The sequence below is a fragment of the Capra hircus genome, chromosome 22, assembly GCF_001704415.2.
Source record: "Capra hircus breed San Clemente chromosome 22, ASM170441v1, whole genome shotgun sequence".
In the NCBI taxonomy this organism is placed as follows: domain Eukaryota; kingdom Metazoa; phylum Chordata; class Mammalia; order Artiodactyla; family Bovidae; genus Capra; species Capra hircus.
The window spans coordinates 7756804-7783823 of NC_030829.1; the positions used below are offsets into that span (position 1 = coordinate 7756804).

Here is a 27020-nt window from a genome sequence, read left to right on the forward strand (position 1 = left end):
CGTCACTGTGCTGTGAGTAGAAATCAATACACCATTGTGAAGCAACCATACTCCAATAAAAATTAATTCTAAAAAAAGAAATTTAAAATTTTAATTAAAAAATTAAACGTACAACATGGTCATCATAGAAATAATGTTTATCAATTCAATAATATAATGTGATAAATATAAGCTTGGAATTATAAGCTATCAATATTAAAAACTTCTACTTTATATGGACCAAGTATAACAAGTCTATCTAATGGAAAAAGTCCCTCCCATGTGTGACCTATGTTAATGATATTTCACTCTTTTCTGAGACAAACTCTGAAGTCCATTTGCCTGCCTAAATGACACTCTAGTTTTCTAACACTTAAATCTCAAGTCAAAAAGTATAGGCAAACGAAGCATGGGAAGGCCAGAACACTAGCAAGCACTAACACTAGTTGGTGGGATAATGAGCATGGACAGACACAGTCACTGCTTTTCCACTTTTTTTCCTTGAGCACTCTGACGGTCTGCTCAGTGGCTAATGTGAAGCCCTATACATAGCAGGCTCTATACAAAGATGCAGACAAGAACAATAACTTGTCTGTGAAGAGAGTGGGTTTTCAATATGCCTACTAATTTCAATCAAAATAGTCTGGTTGTTTATACTGCTTCCTCCCTTCTCTTACACATTCTGAATGCTTCATAAAATAAACTTTGTACAATGAAAATTTTTTCAACTTTTGCACAATAGGTAAAACGAAACTGAGGTAAAAGAAAATAACTGTAGCAAAACACATATATTTTTAGACATACCAGACAATTAGGCAGCTTACTGATTTATATTTAACTACTTATCAGTTAATTATTCAAATCATATTTATCTTAAAACCAAAGTTAAGAGAGAGAGCACCAGGGCTTCTTATGAATAAATGAGAGGGGATTCACAGTCATTTAAGACAGAACCAATCCCTAAATTCCAAATTTAACAGTGTTTTGCTCCATAGGATAAAAATAAGAAATATGTATCTCATGTATTATGAGGGAGGAGATGACCCAGAGATGATCCAAAAAGCCCTTGACAGTGGGCCAAACACTGGGCTCTTGTCTCGTCTCTGCTAATAACTAACTGGTCTTGGATGTATCATTTATTTTCTGAGTCTGTTCATCTGAACTGGGGCTGTATCATTTTTTGAGATAACTTCAGGGCTAAAATCTTCTGGGTAGTACCATTCCCAGTCATTAGGGGGATTAAAAGAGGAATAAAGCAACAAAACAAAATACACAAACAGAAAAGTTACTTGGTTTTATATAATTTCAAAGACAAGAAACTAAGGTTTACAAATTAAAAATTCAGACTTCAACATTAAACAAATTCTATGAGATTTGTTTTATTAATTATATACCAATTTTCATAACCTTGATTTTGTTAAAAGGGAAAACAACTTTGCTGTCTGCATGACAGGAATAAATGGGAATGATCAGCATAATCTGTGGAAAATAGATATTTGGACATAAATAATAAAACAGGTAAGACAAGTAAGACAGGTGACAAATCACTAACCTCAAAATCTGGTCAGAATTATAAGTAAGAGCAATTATATCATCATCTAACTCAATTTTCATTTTTAAAAAAGAATAGCAGCCAAAATAATTGGTACAGGAACAGGGACATTATAACTCAGAAGATAAGCTTTAAAAAGGCAATTGTAAAGAGGAAAACACTAAAAAAAAGCATTTCCATTTATAATAAAAAATTACTAGTTGGCTTATTTCCAAATATTCTACTTTGTTGGGAATCACACTAGTTGAGGCTTAAAATGACTGATTTGTGGATGTTGAAAATAGTGATGCTTCCTACAGATTTTAACCTCAGAACTTTAGGATCTAAAGTTTATCGAGTTTAGTACTGGTGGCAATACAACAAAATGCTTTTTGTGCTTCACCCACTTATTAAAAGCATAACCAGTTCAAGTTGCTTAAATTCTCCAAACTAGAGTTTGCTTATCAGTAAAACTGAGTTAATAAAGTACCTAAATTAGTTTTAATAAAACTTGAGTTTTATTAAATTCAAGGTTTAAATGAAAACATACATAAAAACAGACCCTAGTATTTTTGGAAAAAAAAAGTTATTGACTAAAATACTATAGAAATGTAAATATCTGAAATAATCAAGTATCTTCACCAATTGTATTGAAGCCATTAAGCCAAAAGAAGGGAAAATGTGTTTATCTAAATTCCTACTATGAAATCACAAATGTTATTCAGAAAATGGACTATTTAAGGGAATTCAATTTATCTTTATTCTAATTTGCAAAGCATAAAGACACTTTTGACAGACACATAATATGGATTTTCATAGCAATGGTATATCGATATGGAACAACCCATAATCTTTAAAACAAAATTCTCCTTGGTTTAGAAGCCACCCAGTATGAGAATAGGTTGGCACGTTGAGCCAAAGAACAAAACAAAACTAACACTAAAGAGTAAACACAGGTCTTACTGACTTTAATTAACTGGATAGGATATTTTGCTAAAAATAGCATACACCTCTTTAATCTCGACTTATATCTCTGGGAGAAGTCAATTAAACTCCAAAACTTCAAAGTAGATTCAATCAGGGTTCTAAAAGACGCTCACTTTATTTTTATTTTGGAAATCTTACCTGAAAAGAAATTTGTTAAACACAGTGAACTGTGATTGGCTTTTACCACTATTACATACCTCTCCCTACTGTACCCTTTCAATCAGGAACTAATCATGCCTATTTATTACATACCACGGAGTAGCAAACAAAACGCTTGGACTGACCCACCATTATTCCATATAAAGTTAGGAGAAATAAAATGTACAGTCTAGAAAACGCAATAGTTATAATAGAGGCAGGACAACCCTCAAGTATCTGAAAGTATGTTAACAAATAATCCACCTTCTCTGCCTAAGTTACAAGGAGCAGATTTTTAAGCAATATAAGAACTAAATTACCCAGATTTGAAATGGCTTATAACTTTTGTGAAGGATACTATGCCAAACTGAAAGAGCACAAGCAATCAATGTACCTTTTGATTCAGTAGTTTAAAAATTCATTCCAAGAAATGGCAGGAGATGTGTTGGAATATATGCACGAGAGACTGATGGCATACGACAGCAGAAAACACGAAAGCAAGCCTAGGTATTATTTAGCCATGAATAGGTTTAAATTAGTAATTTAAGACAATGAGAAAATGGTCAGGGTTAACTATTAATATAAAGAAAAAACATATACAAAACTATATAATGAAGGATGCCAATCCTGCCCTCCTAAGAAAATATCTGTATGTGTAAAAATGATTGGAAAAGTAACTATAAAAATAACTGGGACAAAGTACAGTTGATTATGTCTTGTGTAGTGGTACTGCAGATGGTTTTTGTTCCAAATTTAATCCATGAATATATACTTAATTAGATGCTGAATAATCAACCACGTATCAGGAATACTCTGAAAGGGACTGCTATACCTAAATAGTAAATTTAAGTATATGACTCCCAATGCCCCTTCTAACTCAAAGATTCTACAACTCTAAGAAAACTATCTGTGACTGATTTAAAAATCAGTAAGCCTCAGCCAAGAACAAAAAAGTTGAAAGCTGTATTTTCAAAGGACTGACAGCCAAGAATAGCATTAATTTCTGAAGCAATATCAGTATCTTCTGGCTAAGAGTTTTTTTCTTAGACAGAAAAATGGGCAGTGAACCTAAATGAGCTACGGCAAACAAAAGAAACACACAAACAAAAAACTGCAGAATGAATATGCTATCGCCAAAACAATGAGGAGAGGAATGAAGAAAAAACGAAGGTGTATCCCTTGTTTTTACCAAAAGGGCTGCCACCAAAATAGACAGCATCCTCTGCATGAGTGATTAATGATGACAATGCTGAAAGCTACCTACACTCTTCTATCGGGTAGGATTACAAATCAGAGAAGGGAATATGGTATTAAGAAAGTCTCTGCTTCTTTAAAAAATCTGATTTTATCAAGTTGATTAACATCAGAATTAAGTGACTTTTAGTAGGTAAACTACAATCTCAACTTTCATCAAAGAAAAGAAAACATGAAAATCACAGCTAATTATAAACCACTGGCTCAGAGTCACAAAAATGTTAAATATTTTCACAAAGCATTTTAAATATTAATCCATTTTAAGTCAAGGCAATTTCATAAAATAATTATCATAATATCACAGATTAGAAACTTATAAGTCAAAATAAAGAAAACATATTCCTCTTGTAATTAGCAAAGGTAGCCATTTGTTACAAAAGTAAGCCACCACAGAATGTCATTAACTTTATACCAGAGATAAGAATCCATACTAGACATCATGTGATAGGCTACAATGACTACAGAATGAGAATATACTCTTAAAATTGCAAAACAAAAAGAAAATGATTAAAATACTAAAGTATAAATTACTCAAAATATCGAGAAATTATTTATATGCATGCAAATATACATGTATATACCATACCATACCATCTTTCTTGCTAGTACTGAAGACATTTAAAGATGAAATATTTATAATAGTTTTACTATGTTTAGAATATCCTATGATGTAAAAAATAACATTTGGTTGTATAGAAAGATCAAGAAAACACAACTTATAGAACCTGGTCAAAATACAGTTTATTTTTCTTTCCTTTTTATTTTTAATAAAAGGACTGTAGACAAAAAAAAAAAAAAAAAACCCTGAAGGCTATGACTTTCCCACTAGCTATCATAAACAAGTAAAAATCTATTTTCTCAAATTATAACACATAAATTTATTAATAAAAAAGAGAAAGAAACTACTGTCTTTTTAGCATTAAATATTTATCTTTTTTCTTATAGAATTCATTTTACTGTAAAAACTTGGCAAAACTAGCACCTTAAAAATACAGCTTTCTAATTAGTGGATGAAAATAATACTCATAAAAAATTCAAAGATAAACAATATGCTAAAAAGTTTAATATGATCAAAGAATATACTATGTGTTATATAATTGCCCTAAAACCTGGTTTTTCCTATTTATTATTAATCCAGAATACATTTTTGAGGTAATTTTACTTGACCACCACCCATTTCCTATTGTGACAAATTATTCAATACCCAGTATCTTTAACCATTTCTCCAATGTTAGAGTATTTAAGACTTCTGCCCTAGATGAATGTATATGAACATAATATGAATCAGTACTTCCTTAACAACTAAAGCACCTGAAAATACCCAAATTCTGAAAAACCTACTTTCTCCTTGAAAACAGAAAGACCCAAACCCCTAACACGCCCTTAAATATCTTTTTATGGCATCTGAAAAATAAATAATCTCAAGAAAACACAAATTCACTTATGTTCTGAGAGGAAATATCAATATACGAAATTTTAAATGTTTTCGGAAAGGCAGCACATTCTTCTGAGTGCTGCAACAGATTCTCTAGCTCTGCAATCCTGCTGCAGTCATGAATAAACATATTCCTCTGAAGTTCTAAGTGTGTGTGGCCATATCAAGGGCATGAGGCATGCATACCAGATTTGAAATGGATTTACATTACCTCCAACCTTAGGGCCACCTGCTGAACCAGGCTTCCTTGCACTGTTGACAGGATTTCCGGATGTTTTAGGTGCAGGAACCTTGAAGGCCGAAGCAGCTGATGATGGCCTATTTCCATCCACTGATTCTTCATCATCAAAGCTCTTATCTGCACAAAGTGTTAGAAAAATGTATTTTAAGAGAACCAAGCTTTGCTCAATTTTCCATAAAACTCAAAAATCAAAAAAGGTATGTATAAAGTCATTACTTTCTAAGATAGATAATACAAAATAAGCTCCTTTGAATAAGCATTTATATACTAACACTATATAAAATAACCCAGTGTAATTTAAAATCAGTTTACAATATTATCTTAGTTCTCACCTAGATATATTAAGTCAAAACATAAAACCAAACACATTAACACTAAGAGTAGTAAGAAGCATTTTTCATTTCTCTGCTACTCATACAAGCATTTTCTGCCAGCTCCTCCCATAGTGCATCTTCCAGCACACCCTGCCTTATTTCTTATACCCAGATTCTGCAACTTACAATCACAGATCCGTTTGCAAATCAGTCGCCTCATTCCTCTGAAAGCTCTTAATTTCCCTCACCCTAGGATGCTCTGGATAGTTCACATGGCCAAATACAATAGATTTGATACTAATCAAAGATTCTATCAAAAATAGACAGCAACAACCACAGAACCACCACTGAGGTTTGTGCCGGCATTTTTCTTTCTCTTCCCTGCCCTAGGTGCTGTAACAGCCAATCAGCTACAAGGTGACATCATCTTATGGCAGCTACTGCCAGATGAAAGGTAAAAATTCTCCATGTATTTAAAAAAATTCTCCATGGAGCTGCAATCCTTAAGTCTATAACAAAAATTTCAAGGGTGTTCAATACTAAAGGTTTATAAACCTAAATATGTTTTCTTCTCTTTAAGCCACATGAAAATTTATACAAAGGAAAAATAACCTTTTCTGCAATGTTTGTTCTGCTGGAGTGCTCCTTATTGCATCAGTAAAGCACGGAGTATCACAGTGCTCATTACTGTGCATAATTAACTCTGTAATCTTACAATCTGCTGTTTCTTTAAGCCACAGAAACCAAACTGAACAATTTGTTCTTATCAACGATTCAAAAATATTCTACAAAGCTCCTTTTGGACTATTTATGAATAACTACACTAGTATAACCTCCTCGTACAAAATGAACCCTCCCATCCCCAATCCACCCTTCAAATCACAAGACAAGACGCGTGCCTTTTACTCGTCTGAGAAGATGGTTTTCTCTAGGACCCTGCACAAACCAACCACGACAAACAAGATGGGCGAGGCAGAGAAGCAGCTTTACCACAGGCTTCAGATCAATATGCCAGAATCTCTTCCTTTCAGTCTGCATCCCTTACCTACACAAACACCCAAATCAGGTAAAACAGACTCATCCCTACAAACCACTGCAAGTCCAACTACTCAGTGTATTTTAAAAAATACCAGACAAGTGTTAAGACTGTTTTATTTACTGGAAAAAAAAAGAATCAAATAGGTACCCTAATACAAACCACATTACGTTTCAAGTGTTTTTCTTAAACAGTACAACTTGTAGGAAAAACGTATCTTTTAGTTAAAAAATATATACATATTTTAGCAATGTGCTACTGGCAGTCAGTTTGGATCCACTAAATCTCTGGAGACCGCTCTGTTAAAAAACATTAATATAATCTCAAATAAACCTTCTTTTTTTTTTTGGGCCACCACCCTATTTTGAAAAAAATGCAGCTAGGAAGGACAGAGTATATATACAAATCTACAGAGCGACAGGCACTAAAACACCGAGCAGCCAGAAGTTCCCATGGAAACAGTGCTCTCTCTGTTCCTACACACACACAGAACTGAAATGAGTAAATACTTCTACCACTTAAAAATAATTAACTCTTAACATTCTAAAACTACTAGGAAATTAATTTTTCCCTTTTTATCAAAACAAGGCAGGAACAGTATATAAATTAAAGCCTGCAGCTCAATTAATTTTCATAAAATGAATATGCTAGTGTAACCAGTCTCCAGACTAGTAGATCATTATCAACATTCTCTAAGCTCCCTCACTGAATTGCCCTAAAGTCGTTATTTTCTACCAGAGCTAACTAGTCTTGTCAGTTTTGCCCATTTTTGAACTTTTATACAAAAGGAATCAAATAATAGGTACTCTAGTACGTAGCTCTTTTCACTCAATAAAATGTTTGGAAGACAAATTTTCTCATTGCTTCAAGTTTTTTAGTGCATGAAATGTGCCACGAGTTATTAATATCCATTCTACTGTTGATAGACATTTGAGTTGTTGCCTAAGATTGGTATAAAATAGTGCTAAAAGGTAAGCAAAGTTAAAGGGTTCTAAAGCTTTCAGTATTAACATGAAAGTAGTAAACACAGTGATTTATTTTAGGTTGCAGTAAGCCAAAGATCGGAGAAGGTGATGGCATCCCACTCCAGTACTCTTGCCTGGAAAATCCCATGGACGGAGGAGCCTGGTGGGCTGTAGTCCATGGGGTCGCAAAGAGTAAGACACGACTGAGCGACTTCCCTTTCACGCATTGGAGACGGAAATGGCAACCCACTCCAGTGTTCTTGCCTGGAGAATCCCAGGGACGGGGGAGCCTGGTGGGCTGCCGTCTATGGGGTCGCACAGAGTCGGACACGACTGAAGTGACTTAGCAGCAGCAGCAGCAAGCCAAAGATGCAACTTTGCAAGATTGTAACCTCTAAGGCAGTGGTACTCAAAATGTTGTCCCAGGTGAGCAGCTGACCATCATTTGGCAATTTGTTAGAAATGCAAATTATGAGGCCCCAACTCAAATTTAATGAATCAGAAACTCTGGATTAACAAACTCTCCTGGTGATTCTGATAAAAGATCAAGTTTAAGAACCACAGCACTATGGTAAAACAGTCAAACTTTTTCTAAACGGCTATATAGGAAATAGCTTTGTAAACCTTACATATATGTAGTCTCTCTGTGGAACTATTCAACTATGCCACTGTAGTGTTAAAGCAATGATAACAATCTGGGCAAATGAGTGTGGCTGTGTTTCAATAAAATTTTATGTATAAAAAATGGAGGATGACTGGATTTAGCCTGCAAGCAACAGTTTCCCAACCCCTGCTTGAGGGTAACCACTGAAGTAAGAGTAAACACATACATAAAAAAAGAAATCGAAGAAAAAATAAAATAACAAGAAAGAACTGATTAACTGAAAAAAACTAGCAAGCGACAAAAGACAAAACAAGAGGATAAAAATAGAAATAAAAGAAAAAGCGGGAAAAATAAAATTAAATATATCAGTAACTACTTTAAAAGTAAATCAACTAAATAGTCCAAGTAAAAAAACAGACTGAACTTGTTTTTAAAAACAGGTTGCTTAAATGAGAGATGTATTTTACATATAAGGGTCACAAAAAAGTTAAAAGTAAAATGAAGAAACAGACCATGATAAACATTAACCAAAGGTTCATGTAGCTATACTAATTTCAAACAAAGCAATTTGAACAAGCATTACTAGAGACTTTTTAATAATGATGAAGGAACCCAACCCAATAGGGGTAAAATATCAGAACCCTACATTTTTATGCACTCATATACATTTCTCTTCAAGAAAATCAGAGATAACAAGGGAACATTTCATGCAAAGATGGGCTCAATAAAGTAAGAAACGGTATGGACCTGACAGATGCAGAAGATATTAAGAAGAGGTGGCAAGAATACACAGAAGAACTGTACAAAAAAGACCCAAACTCATGTCCATTGACTCAGTGATGCCATCCAACCATCTCCTCCTCTGTCGTCTCCTTCTACCTCCGCCAATCTTTCCCAGCATCAGGGTCTTTTCAAATGAGTCAGCTCTTCACATCAAGTGGCCAAAGTATTGGAGTTTCAGCTTCAACATTAGTCCTTCCAATGAATATTCAGGACTGATTTTCTTTAGGATGGAATGGTTGGATCTCCTTGCAGTTCAAGGGACTCTCAAGAGTCTTCTCCAACACCACAGTTCAAAAGCATCAATTCTTTGGTGTTCAGCTTTCTTTATAGTCCAACTCTCACATCCACATATGACTACTGGAAAAACCATAGCCTTGACTAGACGTACTTTTGTAGGCAAAGTAATATCTCTGCTTTCTCACATGCTATCTAGGTTGGTCATAACTTTCCTTCCAAGGAGTAAGCTTCTTTTAATTTCATGGCTGCAGTTGCCATCTGCAGTGATTTTGGAGCCCAAAAGATCAAGTCTCTCACTGTTTCCACTGTTTCTCCATCTATTTGCCATGAAGTGATAGGACCAGATGCCATGATCTTAGTTTTCTGAATGTTGAGCTTTAAGCCAACTTTTTCACTCTCTTTTTTCACTTTCATCAAGAGGCTCTTTAGTTATTCTTTGTTTTCTGCCATAAGGATGGTGTCGTCTGAGGTTGTTGATATTTCTCCCGGTAATCTTGATTTCAGCTTGTGCTTCCTCCAGCCCAGCGTTTCTCATGATGTACTCTGAATATAAGTTAAATAAGCAGGGTGACAATATGCAGCCTTGACATACTCCTTTCCCAATTTGGAACCAATCTGTTGTTCCATGTCCAGTTCTAACTGCTGCATCCTGACCTGCATACAGATTTCTCAGGAGGCAGGTAACGTTGTCTGGTAATCCCATCTCTTGAAGAATTTTCCACAGCTTGTTGTGATCCACACAGTCAAAGGCTTTGGCATAGTCAATAAAGCAGATGTTTTTCTGGAACTCTTGCTTTTTCGATGATCCAACAGATGTTGGCAATTTGATCTCTGGTTCCTCTGGCTTTTCTAAATCCAGCTTGAACATCTGGAAGTTCACGGTTCACACAGTGTTGAAGCCTGGCTTGGCGGATTTTGAACATTACTTTACTAGTGTGTGAGATGAGTGCAATTGTGCGGTAGTTTGAACATTCTCTGGCATTGCGTTTCTTAGGGACTGGAATGAAAACTGAACTTTCCCAGTCCTGTGGCCACTGTGAGTTTTCCACATTTGCTGGCATACTGAGTGCAGCACTTTAACAACATCATCTTTTAGGATTCTAAATAGCTCAATTGGAATTCCATCACTTGCACTAGCTTTGTTCATAGTGATGCTTCCTAAGGCCCACTTGACTTCGCGTTCCAGGATGTCTGGCTCTAGGTGAGTGATCACACCATTGTGATTATCTGGGTCATGAAGATCTTTTTTGTACAGTTCTTCTGTGTATTCTTGCCACCTCATCTTAACATCTTCTGCTTCTGTTAGGTACATACTATTTCTATCCATTCAACTTCAGCTTCTTCAGCATTACTGGTTGGGGCCTAGATTTGGATTATTGTGCCCATCTTCGTACGAAATGTTCTCTTGGTATCTCTAATTATCTCGAAGAGATCTCTAGTCTTTCCCATTCTATTGTTTTCCTCTATATCTTTGCACTGATCGCTGACGAAGACTTTCTTATCTCTCCTTGCTATTCTCTGGAACTCTGCATTCAAATGGGTATATCTTTTCTTTTCTCCTTTGCCTTTCGCTTCTCTTCTTTTCACAGTTATTTTTAAGGCTTCCTCAGAAAACCCTTTTGCCTTTTTGTACTCCTTCTTCTTGGGGATGGTTTAGATCACTGCTTCCTGTAGGATGTCAGGAACCTCTGCCCATAGTTTTTCAGGCACTCTGTCTATCAGATCTAATCCCTTGAATCTATTTCTCACTTCCACTGTATAATCATAAGGGATTTGATTTAGGTCATACCTGAATGGTCTAGTGGTTCTCCCTACATTCTTCAATTTAAGTCTGAATTTGGCAATAAGGAGTTCATGATCTGAGCCACAGTTAGCTTCGGGTCTTGTTTTTGCTGACTGTATAGAGCTTCTCCATCTTCAGTGGCAAAGAATATAATCAAACTGATTTCGGTATTGACCATTTGATGATGTTCATGTACAGAGTTGTCTCTTGTGTCAACAAACATCCGTCTAGTCGAGGCTATGGTTTTTCCAGTAGTCATGTATGGATGTGAGAGTTGGACTATAAGGAAAGCTGAGTGCCAAAGAATTGATGCTTTTGAACTGTGGTGTTGGAGAAGACGCTTCAGAGTCCCTTGGACTACAAGGAGATCCAACCAGTCCATCCTAAAGGAGATTGGTCCTGGGTGTTCATTGGAAGGACTGATGTTGAAGCTGAAACTCCAATACTTTGGCCAGTTGATGTGAAGAGCTGACTCATTGGAAAAGACCCTGATGCTGGGAAAGATAGAGGGCAGGAGGAGAAGGGGACGACAGGATGAGATGGTTGGTTGGCATCACTGACTCAATGGACATGGGTTTGGTGGGACTCCGGGAGTTGGTGGTGGATAGGGAGGCCTGGTATGCTGAGGTTCATGGGGTCACAAAGAGTCAGACACAACTGAGCGACTGAACTGAACTGAACTTGTGTTGCTGGAAGAGGGTGTTTGCTATGACCAGTGCGTTCTCTTGACAAAACTCTTGTTAGCCTTTGCCCTGCTTCATTTTGCACTCCAAGGGCAAATTTGCCTGTTACTCTATGTATCTCTTAACTTCCTAGTTCTGCATTCCAGTCCCCTATAATGAAAAGGACATCTTTTTTGGGCGTTAGTTCTAGAAGGTCTTGTAGGTCTTCGTAGAACCATTCAACTTAAGCTTCTTCAGCATTACTGGTTTGGGCATAGACTTGGATTACTGTGATACTGAATGGTTTGCCTTGGAAATTAATAGAGATCATTCTGTCATTTTTGAGATTGCACCCAAGTACTTCATTTCAGACTCTCTTGTTGACTATGAGGGCTACTCCATTTCTTCTAAGGGATTCTTGCCCATAGTAGTAGATATAATGGTCATCTGAGTGTTATCAGGTTATCTAAAATGAAACACTAAAGGCAAACAATATAAAAACTGGATAAAATGTACATTTAAAAAAGTTTTCTTGGGACTTCTCTGATGGTCCCATGGTTAAGAACTGTTTTCCAATGCAAGGGACGTGGGTTCGACCCCTGGTTGGGGAACTAAGATCCCACGTGCCTTGGGGTAACTAAGCCCTTGGGTCACAACTACTGAGCCCTGGCACCACAATTAGAGAGTCCTCGAGCTGCTAGGAAAGATCCGTGTGCCACAACTAAGCATCAACACAACCAAAACAAAACAAATAAAAAGAAATACTTATTAAAAAATTAAATTAAAAAGTCTTAATAACCTGACAAACAGTAAGAAATACAAAAACAAAACTTGTACTTTTGAAGGTCTTTAGGGCAAAGGAAGCAGAATTTAAGACTCACATAAGATATAAAATATTAATAGACTTTTTCCACCAAAAACTGGTGTACCAAATGACTACTTGCAAGGTTAAAGTGAACCAAAAATAAACCCTTATCCTCTCATAGTCTTTTATTCTTTTCAAACTTTTCTCAAAAGAGAGCAATAGAGAAAAAAACAGGAGGACTTCATTAAGGTCAACTGCTTGGACAGCTGAGACACCCAAGGCCCTTAAACTCAGTAGGCTCACACTAGTAGTACTCCCAAGCTACAGCCAAAGAAAATGCAGCATTTTCCTGGAAGAAAGTCTCTGGCCCACAAATTTATACCAATGGCTAATTCATGCTGATGTATGGCAGAAACCAACACAGCAGTGTTAAGTAATTATTCTCCAATTAAAAATAAATAAAAAAGATTTTTTGAAGTCTCTGGCCTCATATTATTTGCACAAATAAATTTCCAAATGTCACTTGGCGTGACAGGAAATAAGACACCATGAGAAGGAATAAACAGAAAGAAACAGACAGCAGGAATAGATCCCAGAATTATCAACATCCTACCTAGCATTCCAAATTCAAATCTCAGAATTCTTAAGCATAGACTATGAAGTATCTACATTTGGAAGTTTGAAATAGTTGCCTATCTACTAGGCAAGCTTGAAAATAACTTTAAAATATTTTAAAAAGTGGACAGAGATTTAAAAAAAAACAAACAACTTCTAAAAATAAAAATACAATAACTGAAATTTAAATTCAGTAGGCAGGCATAATAGTAGACTAGACACAGCTCAAGGGATCATTAGTGAACTAAAAGAAAAATCAGAAAAAAAAAATCACCTAGGATATATACAGTAGGCACTTTAATATTTACTGAATAAACCAAAAAAAAGGATCAAATATCAAAAGCAACCTATAAATCATGATTATGTTGACATGTCTGTTCCCACTTCAATGTTTCAAAATGACAATACTATGGTTTGGTGCAGAAACTGAAAAGGATGAATATATTAAAAAGAACTAGGAGACAGAAACTAATAAAGTGAGTAGGCTGCAGTGGTAACACACAGGATGGAAAAGCAGAGAAGGCGATAAGAGCAGGAAGATGAGATGAAGATGGAGGAGGAGATGACAGAGGAGGAGGAGACTGGGAAGAAGAGATGGTGACAGAGGGAAGAGGGGAGAAATAGAAGGCGAGGAGAAGGAAGAGATGGAAGCAGAGGATAAGGAAATGGAGGCGGAGAAAAGAGGGGGAGGGGATAAGAGAAGGCACAGGGGAGGGACCGGCAGAAATTGAGGGGGACAGAAAAAAGAAGCCCAAGTTCAATAAGGCTTTACCTTTTGTTTCCTACATTCAACACTTGCAAACAGTCCTCAGCAAGCACTGAGGTATTACAGGCCCACAATTCTGTATCTGCATTCCTGAAAGCCAAAAAGCTTTGGAAGTCCAGTTTCAGCTTGCTTTGTCTTTTTAAATTCATTTGGTGGCAAAATGTGAACTGATTTGAACTCAGCTTATAGCAAAATATGATGTGATTTGACAAGAGACTATTTATTGTCTTATTTTACTCACTGTGAATTGGCATACATTTGACTGCAAAAAATATTAATGTACTTGATTACAAGGGACAGTCTCAGACCCAGGTAGAGTTGTTATATAATGATGCATGGTGTATGACCATATTATTTTTCTACACTCTGACATATTCTGAATTCCAAAATACAACTGGTCTACAAAGTTTCCAATAAGAAAGAGTAAATTCATATTACCCTAAGTCCCTTCCCCTTTTCCTTCCAATGAAAGTCACATATTTTATATGGCTATTTAAACATTCTACTTCACTTTTATGGGCATATATATTCCAAAATCTGCAATTTCTGCTTCTGAATCCATATGAAAGATTAAAAACTTCTCCATTTAACATGCCAAACAAAAGAGCAAGCCAAAACTTTATACCATTTCTCAAAAAAAGGAATGAATTGGGTGTGGATTTTCTTCAGTAAACCAACTAGTTCAGTTAAGAACCCACATCACGGATTTTCATGCACAAAATACACTGTTTCAAATTAAGTAGTTTCTTACACCAAAGTTCCTCTTTTCACTTGAAGCTATATCCTTCCTTATTCTAATTAAAACAATGAGTAAAAGGTCTTTGGATTGCTAAACTGTTTTACACTCTTACATACCAGTCATGACCATGGTCATAGCTAAATTAGCAACTGAGATTAGGAAACAATAATCTAAAATATCTTGGTTGTCCACTCTCCACTCAGCTGTTACAACAAGATACTCTCCTTGGCTTCCCTCTGACCTCACAAGTCCCTGTAGCTCAGTATCTTTCTCCTCCACTCAGCCACTAAATGGTGAATATCCTCTTCTCCAGACAATACACTTTATGAGTAGTTTCATCCATTCTCAATAGTTTTAAACATCTTCTGTATATGCTGGCGACTCTCAAATGCTTTTTCTTCAACAAATAAATGGCAAGTGGAGAAAAAAAATGATATGAACGGAGGATTAAAAGATCTATTAATAACCGCAATGGTGAACCTTGTTTGAATCCTAATTCAAACCTTCATATTATCTGAAGAATTATGGGTGGAAGTTTGTGACATTGTACAGGAGGCAGCAATCAAGATCCTCCCCAAGAAAAAGAAATACAAAAGGGCAAAATGGTTGTCTGAGGCAGCCTTACAAATACCTGAGAAAAGAAGAGAGGCAAAAGGTAAAGGAGAAAAGGAAAGATAAACCCATTTGAATGCAGAGTTCCAAAAAATAGCAAAGAGAGATATGAAAGCCTTCCTCAGTGATCAATGCAAAGATATAGAGGAAAACAATAGAATGGGAAAGACTAGAGATCTATGACCCAGAGAGATGGTATTGGGAGGGAGGTGGGAAGGGGGTTCAGGATTGGGAACTCATGTACACCCGAGGCATTCATGCTGATGAATGGCAAAACCAATGCAGTACTATAAAGTAAAATAAAGTAAAAAAAAAAAAAGAAAGAAAGAAAAAGTAAATCAGAGATACCAAGAGAACATTTCATGCAAAGATAGGCACAATACAGGACAGAAATGCTATGGACCTAACAGAAGCAGAGATACTAAGAAGAGGTGGCAAAAACACAAAGAAGAATTTTGCAATAAGATCTTCATGACCTAGATAATCACGATGGTGTGTCACTCTCCAAGAACCAGACAGCCTGGAATGCGAAGTCAAGTGGGCCTTAGGAAGCATCACTACAAACAAAGCTAGTGGAGGTGATGGAATTCCAATTGAGCTATTTAGAATCCTAAAAGATGATGCTGCGAAAGTGCTGCACTCAATATGCCAGCAAATGTGGAAAACTCAGCAGTGGCCACAGGACTGGAAAAGGTCAGTTTTCATTCCAACCCCAAAGAAAGGTAATGTCAAAAAATGCTCAAACTACTACACAATTGCACTCATCTCACACGCTAGTAACATAATGCTCAAAATTCTCCAAGCCAGGCTTCAACAGTACGTGAACCATGAACTTCCAGATATTCAAGCTGGATATGGAAAAGGCAGAGGAACCAGAGATCAAATTGCCAACATCAGCTGGATCATCAAAAAAGCAAGAGAGTTCCAGAAAAACATCTACTTCTGCTTCATGGACTATGCCAAAGCCTTCAACTGTGTGGATCACAACCAACTATGGAAAATTTTTCAAGAGATGGGAATACCAGACCACCTTACCTGCCTCCTGAGAAATCTGTATGCAGATCAAGAAGCAATAGTTAGAACTGGACATGGAACAACAGACTAGTTCCAAATTGGGAAAGAAGTACATCAAGGCTATATACTGTCACCCTGCTTATTTAACTTATACGCACAGTACATCGTGCGAAATGCCAGGCTGGATGAAGCACAAGCTGGAATCAAAACTGCCGGGAGAAATATCAATAACCTCAGATATGCAGACCACCCTTATGGCAGAAAGCGAAGAACTAAAGAACCTCTTGATGAAAGTAAAAGAGGAGAGTGAAAAAGCTGGCTTAAAACTCAACATTCAGAAAACTAAGATCATGGCATCCAGTCCCATCACTTCATGGCAAACAGACAGAGAAACAACAGAAACAGAGAGAGACTTGATTTTGGGGGGCTGCAAAGTCACTGCAGATGGCGACTGCAGCCATGAAATTAAAAGCCGCCTGCTCCTTAGAAGAAAAGCTATGATCAACCCAGACAGCATGTTAAAAAGCAGAGACATTACTTTGTCAACAAACATCTGTCTAGTCAAAGCTATAATTTTTCCAGTAGTCATGTATGGATGTGAGAGCTAGACCATAAGGAAAGCTGAGTGCTGAAGAATTGATGCTTTTGAACTGTGGTGTTGGAGAAGACTCTTCAGAGTTCCCTGGACTGCAAGGAGATCAAACCAGTCAACCCTAAAGGAAGTAAGACCTGAATATTCATTGGAAGGACTGATGCTGAAGATGAAGCTCCAATACTCTGGCCACCTGATGTGAAGAACTGACTCATTTGAAAAGACCCTGATACTAGGAAAGATTGAAGGTGGAAGGAGCAGGGGATAACAGTTGAGATGGTTGGATGTCATCACCAACTGGATGGACATGAGTTTGAGTAAACTCCAGGAGTTGGTGATTGACAGGGAAGCCTGGCGAGCTGCAGTCCATGGGGTCGCAAAGAATCGGACACGATTTAGTGACTGAACTGAACTGAACTCAAACCATTAAAAGGCATGTATGGAATAATCACAGAAATGTGAACACTGAGTATTTGGTACTGTGGGTTAATTTTTTATATGTGAAATGGTCTTATAATTGTTTTATAAAAAGATGTTTTACTTTATTTTACATATGTGAAGGAGTATGTGTGCGTATGTGCAAACAAACACATCCCAGTCCAGCCGGAGAATAAGGCTGCAGCAGACAGGTAGGGATACAAATGAATAAAAATCAGCTATGTACTGATAATTTCTTGAAGCTGGATAATGGGTGGTAAGGGAGGTTTGTTACAATATATTCTCTATTTCTGGGTATGTTTGAAATTTCCTTAAAATAATTGTGGTAATTTGAATCACTTTACTCTCTTGCTCAAGACCCTACAATGAAACCCCAATAAAATGATAAGCAACATCATAAGAGCAAAGAAAATGAAGCAGAGCGGACAGTATGTGAAATCAGCACCTATAGATAGTATCGATTTCCTATAAGATGCAAATAAAAAGGATGGAAGGCTTTTGAAGAATAGTATCACAGAAAAGCTGCAACTCAGAATTCTCTGAAACAGCAGAGAGAACTCATCTACCTTGCAGAGTGACAGAGAAGCAACAATTTCTAAGCTAGTAAGTACAGGGCTGATTAGCAAGGAACAACTGGAAACCCATGGAATGATTTCATCATCAAGCTTGTTCCACCCTCAATTCAGGGAGTTCAGCATTTTGCAAACAGGTATGCAAGTGCATTCTGTAAAAATGGAACCACCAGAAAACGAAAAGTCAGTTTTTTGAACCATTTAAACTTCTGTTTGCCAAAATTAAAATTTAATAGAAGAACTAGATGAGAAAATCAAGGAAATCTCCCATAACAGAGAATAAAAGGAAAAAACATAAAACTTAAGACAAAACATAAAAGACACAGTGAATCAATCTAGGAGGTTCAATATCTGACTATAAGCAATTCCATAAAGTGAGACTAAAACTAATGAAGAGGAGAAACTTATTATTATTAAAAAAATAACCAAACAAAATAAGATGACTTCCTAGGGCTAAAAAAAACCACGAGCTTACAGAAGTAAAATAATCAAGCAATCATACTCCAGTAAAATTTTTTTTAAATAAGTAAAATAATCCAACAGTAACAATAAAGAATGCCTTCAATTTACACTAAAATAAAAAAATTTTTAGTAAAATGATTAGAAATTGAAAATCAAAGTGCGTCAAAATAAAATAATCACCAGATTTCAATATTCACAGGAAAACACCATGTTCAACAGCACAGTTAATCTTAAATAGTTACTTCTTAGTTTGGATTTGGTTGCCATTCCTTTCTCCAGGGGATCTTCCCAACCAGGAATTAAACCCAGGTCTCCTGCATTGCAGGCAGACTCTTTATCATCTAAACCACCAGGGAAGCTCTATTAAATAACTAGTTAAAAGATATTTGAAGACTCTTACCCTCTTTGTCAAAGGGATCTTTAAAAATTCAAGACCTTCTACTGGCACAAAAACAGAAATACAGACCAAGGGAACAAGACAGAAAGCCCAAAGATAAACCCACACACCTATAGACACCTTATATTTGACAAAGGAGGCAAGAATATACAATGGGGCAAGGACAGTCTCTTCAATAAGTGGTGTTGGGAAAACTCGACAGCTATATGTAAAAGAATGAAATTAGAACACTTTCTAACACTGTATACAAAGATAAACTCAAGCAAGCCTCGGCAGCATAAAAACAAAAAAACAAAAACAAAAACTCAAAATGGATTAAAGACCTAAATATAAGACCTGAAACTATAAAACTCCTAGAGGAAAACATAGGCAGAACACTCTATGACACAAATCACAGCAAAATCGCCTATGACCCACCCCCTAGAGTAAATGGGAGGGAACATGGGTAAACCTATGGCTGATTCATGTTGATATTTGGTAGAAACCAATGCAATATTATAAAACAATTATCCTTCAATTAAAAATAAATAAAAACAAAAACAGACAAGTAGGACCTAACTAAACTTAAAAGCTTTTGCACAGCAAATGAAACTATACACTATTCACATATAAAGGTGAAAAGACAACCAACCCTCAGAATGGGAAAAAATAACAGCGAATAAAATAACTCACAAAGAATTAATTTTAAAAATATATGAGCAGCTCATACAAGGCAACACCAGAAAAACAACCCAATCAAAAAACAGGCAAAAGACCTAAACTGACATTTCTCCAAAGAAGACATACAGTTGGCTAACACAGGAAAAGATGCTTAACATCACTCATTATTAGAGAAATGCAAATCAAAACTACAATGAGCTATCACCCCACATGGGTCAGAATGGCTAATCATCCAAAAATCTACAAACAATAAATGCTGGAGAGGTTGTAGAGAAAAGGAAACCCTCTTGCACTGTTGGTGGGAATGCAAGTTGATACAGTCACTGTGGAGAACAGTGTGGAGAGCCCTTAAAGAACTAGGAATAAAGCCAGGAATATGACCCAGCAATTCCACTAATTCTGAGGAAACCAAAACTGAAAAAGACAAGTGTAACCCAATGTTCGTTGCAGTTCTATTTGCAACAGCTAGGACATGGAAGCAACCTAGATGTCCACTGACAGATGAATGGATAAAGAAGCTGTGTTACATAGACAACGGACTATTACTCAGCCATAAAAAGCAACGCATTTGAGACAGTCCTAATAAGGTGGATGAACCTACAGCCTATTATAAGTCAGAGAGAGAAAAACAATTATCGCATACTAACACATACATATGGAATCTAGAAAGGCAGTACTGAAGAACCTATTGGCAAGTGGCAATGGAGACACAGAAATTGAGAAGAGACTTATGGACACAGTTCAGCGGGGGCAAGAAGGCGAGGGTGGGCGGTATGGAGACAGTAACATGGAAACATACATTATCATATGTAAAACAGACAGCCAATAGGAATTTGCTCTATGACTCAGGGAACGCAAACTGGGGCTCGAGAAGAACGCAGAGGAAACAGGGAGGGAGATAGGTGGGATGTTCAAATGGGAGGGAACATGGGTAAACCTATGGTTGATTACTGTTGATATTTGGTAGAAATCAATGCAATACTATAAAACAATTATCCTTCAATTGAAAATAATTTTAAAAATTCAAGACCTTCAGTAATTCTGTGAAGTAAAAGGACAAACACAATTTAAATCACTATTTGGTATTCATAAATTTAAATAACAACATATTTCATAATAACCATAATATCAAACTAAACAATAAATGAGGCTTATAGTAAGGATTATTTAAAACCTTTAAAATGTCATCATTGTAGGCAGTTAAAATTTCACCACAGCTACAGGTTGGTTACAACAGCTGTCAAGAACATCAACTATACATTCTACATGTACACAGGAAAGATGTAAACCTTTTCATGAAAAATCAGGTTCATGAGCAACATCATGTTTGCAGATAAGTTGCTACTGATGTCCAACACTTTGTACCCAGAAGGGTAAATGGGTCTGTTTCAAGAAGATTTTCAATCTTAGTAACTACTACTTTCCTGCCTTTATTGCTGTTGAATGCCCAATTTTTTTTCTCACTTCTAAGTTACTTCCTCTCCTCATAGGCTATTTTTCCCCCTTATTGCTCCTAGAAGAAAAGTTTGCCCTTTTGGCCAGTAAGTTAAAGGGCTGCTTCTTTCAGTGCCTTAAATTATTGACTCCAAGTGTATCACATAGAACAGTCAAGGGTTTGGAAGGAGAGAAATCTATTCAGCATTAATTTCTTGCTGTTGTTCTCAATCCCCCAAACCAGTAGTTACGTGTCAGATTGGACGGGGGAGCCTGGTGGGCTGCCGTCTATGGGGTCGCACAAAGTCAGACACGACTGAAGCAACTTAGCAGCAGCAAAAGGCTAAGGGAAAGCCAAGGTTATATCATCACTTGTTTGCCTTTTTTAGAAGATTCATGTTTGGAAGAATAGACTGTTTTGAATTGTTTAAAGTTTAGAGACAATCTATTTGCAACAAAACCTTATTTCTTTCCAGTCACTCTGTAGCATAACAACAAAAGGCCAAATTCCTCTTGTGAGCTTTTGAGGCAGATTTCAGGGCTCAGCGCCACATAATAATCCTACAGGTTTTTAACTCTATCTGGTTTAACTGCGCAGAGCGACTTCATAATCATCTGACTGCTCTGTTTTGCACCCTTGGGTAAGGATAAAGACAACTAAACCAAAAGGCACATGAAAGCCACCCCACCAACTCTTCAATTGATGGTCATTAGAGTGCTTCTCAAATCTGCTAATAAAATCTTTCATATGTCCATGAAGTTAAGCCTGCATAACATTTTTAACAGATAACAGACTAACAACCAGAACACAGAAAGAGAAACTATAAATGAAAAAGCAAAAAGCTGGAACACAGGGAACTCTACCCAATACTCTGTAAGGACCTATATGGGAAAAGAATCTTAAAAGAGAGTAGATAAAAGTATATGTGTAACTGACTCACTCTGCTATACAACAGAAACTAACACAACATTGTAAATCAACTCTACTTCAATAAAAATTAAAAAAAAATAAAAATTTAAAAATTATTCTCAAATATCTCTAAAAGATACACCCAACCCAGGGATCAAACCCAGGTCTCCCGCATTGCAGGCAGATTCTTTACCACCTGAGCCACCGGGGAAGCCCAAGAATACTGGAGTGGGTACCCTATCTCTTCTCCAGCGGATCCTCCCAACCCAAGAATCAAACCACGGTCTCCTGCATTGCAGGCGGATTCTTTACCAGCTGAGCTACCAGGGAAGCCCAAAAGATGCACAGGGGAAAAAAAGAGTCGCCTAAAGATGCCACAAAGCAATTCACAGTAAAAAATATATATATAAACATTCAAACATATGAAGATGATCAATGTTATCAGAAAAAAGACAGGAAATTTTTTTTAAAGAGTGAGATATTTTTTACCTATCTGATATGCAAATTTTTAGAAGATTAATAATCATGAGAACTGAAATGAATGTAAGACAGAAAGCACTGTTGGTAAGAAGTGGTAAAGCCTTTTTTGGGAGAAATTTGGGAGAACTAGAACAACTTGAATAAAAACTTTGATCCAGAAATTCTACTTCTAGACTGTTTTTAAAAATGTGTGTGCAAAAATACATGTGCACACACACACACATGATTTGTACAAAGGTGTTCATTTCAGAATCATTTAGAAAAGTTATATGTGATTAAGCAATCTGAAATTCCATAGACATAGAGATATTTATGACACACATCCATACTATGGAGTACTATGGAACAGTGCAAGCAAATGAGAACAGTTACATATCATGACATTTTTAGAAAAATCCACCACTATGCACTATTGAGCAGACACAGTAAATGGCAAAAATATGTTGAGAATGATACCATTCATGTAAACAAAGTCAAAACACAACTATTTTGATACTTAATATGAATGTTAAGGCAGAGTAAAAGGTACGAAAAAACAAACTCCATACTAATAAAAGTGTTCCTCTCTGCTTATCTCTAGGCTTAGGGGTTTGGAGGTAATTGAGAAGTGGTTCTTTATTTACATTATTTGATTTCTGAAAAAGAGAAGATACTAGCACATTAAAGAATAAAAAACAAAATACATAAGGAATAGCATAAACCAGTGCTGTATGTATTCTCCAGATACTAATATGATGCATGTATATTACATGTGAGAGAGACTAATATACAGAGAAGTATATATGAAACTCTTAAGAACTATAAACCCCAGGATGACCTGTTACTGCTTAGATTTTTAATTTTTTAATAAAGATGTATTACTTTATCACTAAAATCCAATAACAGTATTTTCATTTTAAAGAGGAAGAGATACGCGGGAAGGTTATTCTCTGAGCTTTATAAGAGGTTGTTATTTTGATTTTTCTAAAAAAATCAACACATTCTTAAACAGTCTGAATGGATTTAGTATTACTGAAAAAAGAAAAAGTAAATATACACTGATAGCTACTGAACCTATAATGTTTAAGAAAGAAATAAAATCTGGATACAGTCCAAATAAAACGCAACATTTAGATCTGCTTAGAAAATAAGGTTTAAAAATAACAATCAAATAAATTTGGCAATGCCCTTAAGTATATGAGAACTTAATTCATTAATTTTGATGGCTTTTGCCTTAAAAACTGGAAGTCAAAATTACATTTTTATTTATTCCTATAAGGACATATAAAAGATAAATTCTTGAAATAAACTATAACAATATGCAAAATCAGATTTACTACCATATTCCAGTAACATATATATAATTATTTAAATGACTGTTAACCAACATGATTTTTTAAATATAAACTTGCACCCTATTCCTCAGCATCCCAAGGGGACAAACTGGTTAGACAGAAGTCATTAAACAGTCATAAAAGAAGGCTGAAACTGTTAAAAAACTTCCAAATACAAACCAACCTTTCTTAAGAACGTAGTGAAAAATACATGAAACACTTCTGAAGTAACCTCAATTCCCCTTTGTACACATCTCTGGTGTTGATGCGATTATAAAGTATATATACCTCTAAGCATCTTAACAAAAGGTTTAATAATGAAGAAAAAAAAAAAACTGAAGTACTAAATGTTATGAAGGACAATACCAAAGGCACATTTGAGGCTCTAGATTTGATTCTGGTTTGCTCTGTGCCTGAATCTGGGACTTATAAACTCAACAAGCCTTAGTTTCCTAATCTGTGAAATGGAAATACCAAAATCCTCTTTACACTTCATTTATTTGTACCTTAGGAGTTAATGGACAATAAGTACACTCATGTGCTTTGGAAAACTAGACAGCACTATAAAAATACATTTTAAAAATTATTCTGCTCACAATAAAACACTGGCAAAACTGATTTTTTTTAAAATCAAACTATATCTGTATAGAATTTATAAAGGACTAAATATTTTCTAGAGAACTACTTACTAGAGATATTGACAAATAACAAGCACATCAATTAAAACAGTGTCTATGGCAAGCCATTTTGCCTCTTTATCTACTTAATCACTACAGAATCCTACTTGTTGTCAATACAACAGCAATTTTGTCGAGCTAGGCAACTCTGCCAAATCTGTCATTCTTTCAAAGGCCATGTTCTCTCTTTAAAGCTTCTGCATATTTCCCATGTTTCTTTCAATATCCCTTTATATTCACCACCGAAGACAGAGGGTTTGCTTGGTAAGATGCAAGGTAAACTGTCATATTTGCCAGATTCCATACGGACATATCAAGTAGAAAAAGATACCAATGACAAGCACACATACACGTGCATATATGAACATACAAGCGGTGTGTACACACACACACACACAAAGTGTCCTTCATTCTTTAGGGAGAAATACCTTTCTTATACAGCAAATGACCGTCACTTTAAAAGGAAGTGTACACCACAAGCAAAAGAAGAAAGATAAATCTTACTCACCATCTCCCATAGCCATTCAGATGGTCCAGGGAGCTCTCTCAAACCAAGAGGTCAAATAGCACAACAAACAAATGCAGCTCGGTGCCTGCGCCACTGGGCTCGGCCTGCAGCCTGCAGACACCCTGCAGACACCCGGAGCACGGTGTGACCCAGGCCGCGCTGCAGCTCTGCACCGCAATAGCCAACAGCTGCTACTCCACTTCAAAATAAAAGTCTGGGGTCTTGGTGAAAACCCTCGTCTCTTTAGCAGAGCCTCGCAGAGCTTGATCAAGATTATTCTTTAACTGCGTGTAAGAGGTTAGATACAGGTTGTGGTATTTCTCCTTGTGCTGCCTGCCTGAAATTTAATGTAAGAAAAGCTCTGGGAGCCAATAAATGCCATCCCACCGAGGGACTTTTAATGCAGTCATCAAAACACAAGGCATGTGTTCAACAATCATTTTCTGCTTCCCTAAAGATATCCATGTAATCAGTAGCAATCACATGATCTGATGGATTAACTGATTTGTGCCTTTTTTTAGAGGTTTTCATCCTTTTGTCGTTACCTTTTAATATTTACAACGGAGACTGCTAGAAGCACACAAACAGGAATAGCCCAGTTTCCATGATTAACTGCTCTCATTATGCAGGAAGCATTTCTGGCTGCCGTAAACAAATCACGTCAAAGGCAGCCCATCAAAGGCTGCTCTGTGTGCGGACAGCAGGGCCACACGGAACAAAGCTTGCTTCTGGCGGAGAGAGGACCCAGCCAGTGCGCAGCTGCGGAGACTGGAGCACCCTGCATCCCCGCTGCAATAGCCAGCAGCACACTGTCAAGCTACGAGAAGGCCCTGGGGCTCCTGGTCACAGACAGACACGTTTTTCACTCAGCCTAAGGAAAGGGCTGCTTTGCTTTTCGCCAAAGGGTATGTTATCAACTAGATTGCCAGTTACCTTACTGCCTCGTATAGCCAAATATCAAGGTAATTTCAAAGCCTAGTTTCTATGCTTTATTTTATTGCCAACCTTCTAAAACAATTATTTTCCTAACAACTGTTTTCAAACAGAGAAGGTGGAAGCTAGTTTACAATGATTACACGCCAAGACTGCATTCGGTCCTACACACACACTTGATAAAAAATCAGAATTATGTGGAGTTTTTTCAGTGAAAAAAAAAAGAAAAAGACTTGCAGTCACAGCCACCAACATGTCCGTGTTTACATCTCGGTGAGCGTAGGAGCCTGTCTAGAAAGCTCCATGATGACACCAGACCCAGCTGTAATCACAAGGTGCCTGCAAGGTTCAGTCTTTTCCTTCCACAGTGCTGCTGTTGCCTTCTTTCAAAGCCATGATTTGATTAATTTTAAATCCAGTTTCCTTCTAATAGCAGTTAATTCCACTGCACTTAACGATTCTGCCTAACTTACTCTATAATGAGAATTAAAGTCAGACTTGAAATACCCTCAAGACAAAAAAAAAAAAAATACCATGCATTTCTCACTACTCCCAAATTGTATGACACACTCAAATCTCTGATAATAGAATTTACTTTGTGTTCTTGAGTGTGCTGAACTAATGCTCTAGAAAATCAAGTCAAAGAGTTCAAACAGAACTTAAAAGGGTACAGATATGGCAAGCATGAAAGAAATCAGAGCCAAAAGCATGAGATATAAGGTTATGCATTAGGACGTGCATAAGGGGAGAAGAGGTAGATGGAAGAGGAAATAAAATAGACAATTTTCCCAAACAATAAATGTATATAGTGTAGGTAGTTTGAGGTCATATCACTACCACTTACCACAAGCTTCTCCAGCCTAAAATCCTTCTTATTCCCAGAAACCTATCAAGACTCCTCCTACGGCCTACAAGACCCTCATATCGTGGTCCTGCTTACATTTCCAATTAGCTCTCGCAGACGCTCTCGCTTCCAACCTAGCTCTTTCCGCACTAGGTTCTAGTCAGCCCTGGCCTCCTTCACTCCCTTCTTCATATATATGAAGATCTTTTCCACCTCTCGGCCTTTACAGCCACATTTTCTCTGCCCAAAGCATTTTTTACCACCATGTATCCAATGACCAGCTCATTCTCCTTTATCAGG

The 27020-nt window shown here is 36.6% G+C and overlaps 1 protein-coding gene across 23 annotated transcripts in view; it reads right to left on the minus strand.

Moving 5' to 3' along the window:
* Positions 1-27020, minus strand: part of CLASP2 (cytoplasmic linker associated protein 2) — a 180343-nt gene that overhangs the window by 120325 nt on the left and 32998 nt on the right. For 16 of the 23 annotated variants that reach the window (XM_018067148.1, XM_018067145.1, XM_018067144.1 and 13 more), the window contains exon 8: positions 5536-5682. In XM_018067148.1, the coding sequence (XP_017922637.1) occupies positions 5536-5682 (147 nt within the window). Of the gene's footprint in view, positions 1-5535; positions 5683-6065; positions 6262-24943; positions 25454-27020 lie in introns of those variants that run through there. The other 7 variants (XM_018067154.1, XM_018067153.1, XM_018067151.1 and 4 more) reach the window with 3 other exon arrangements.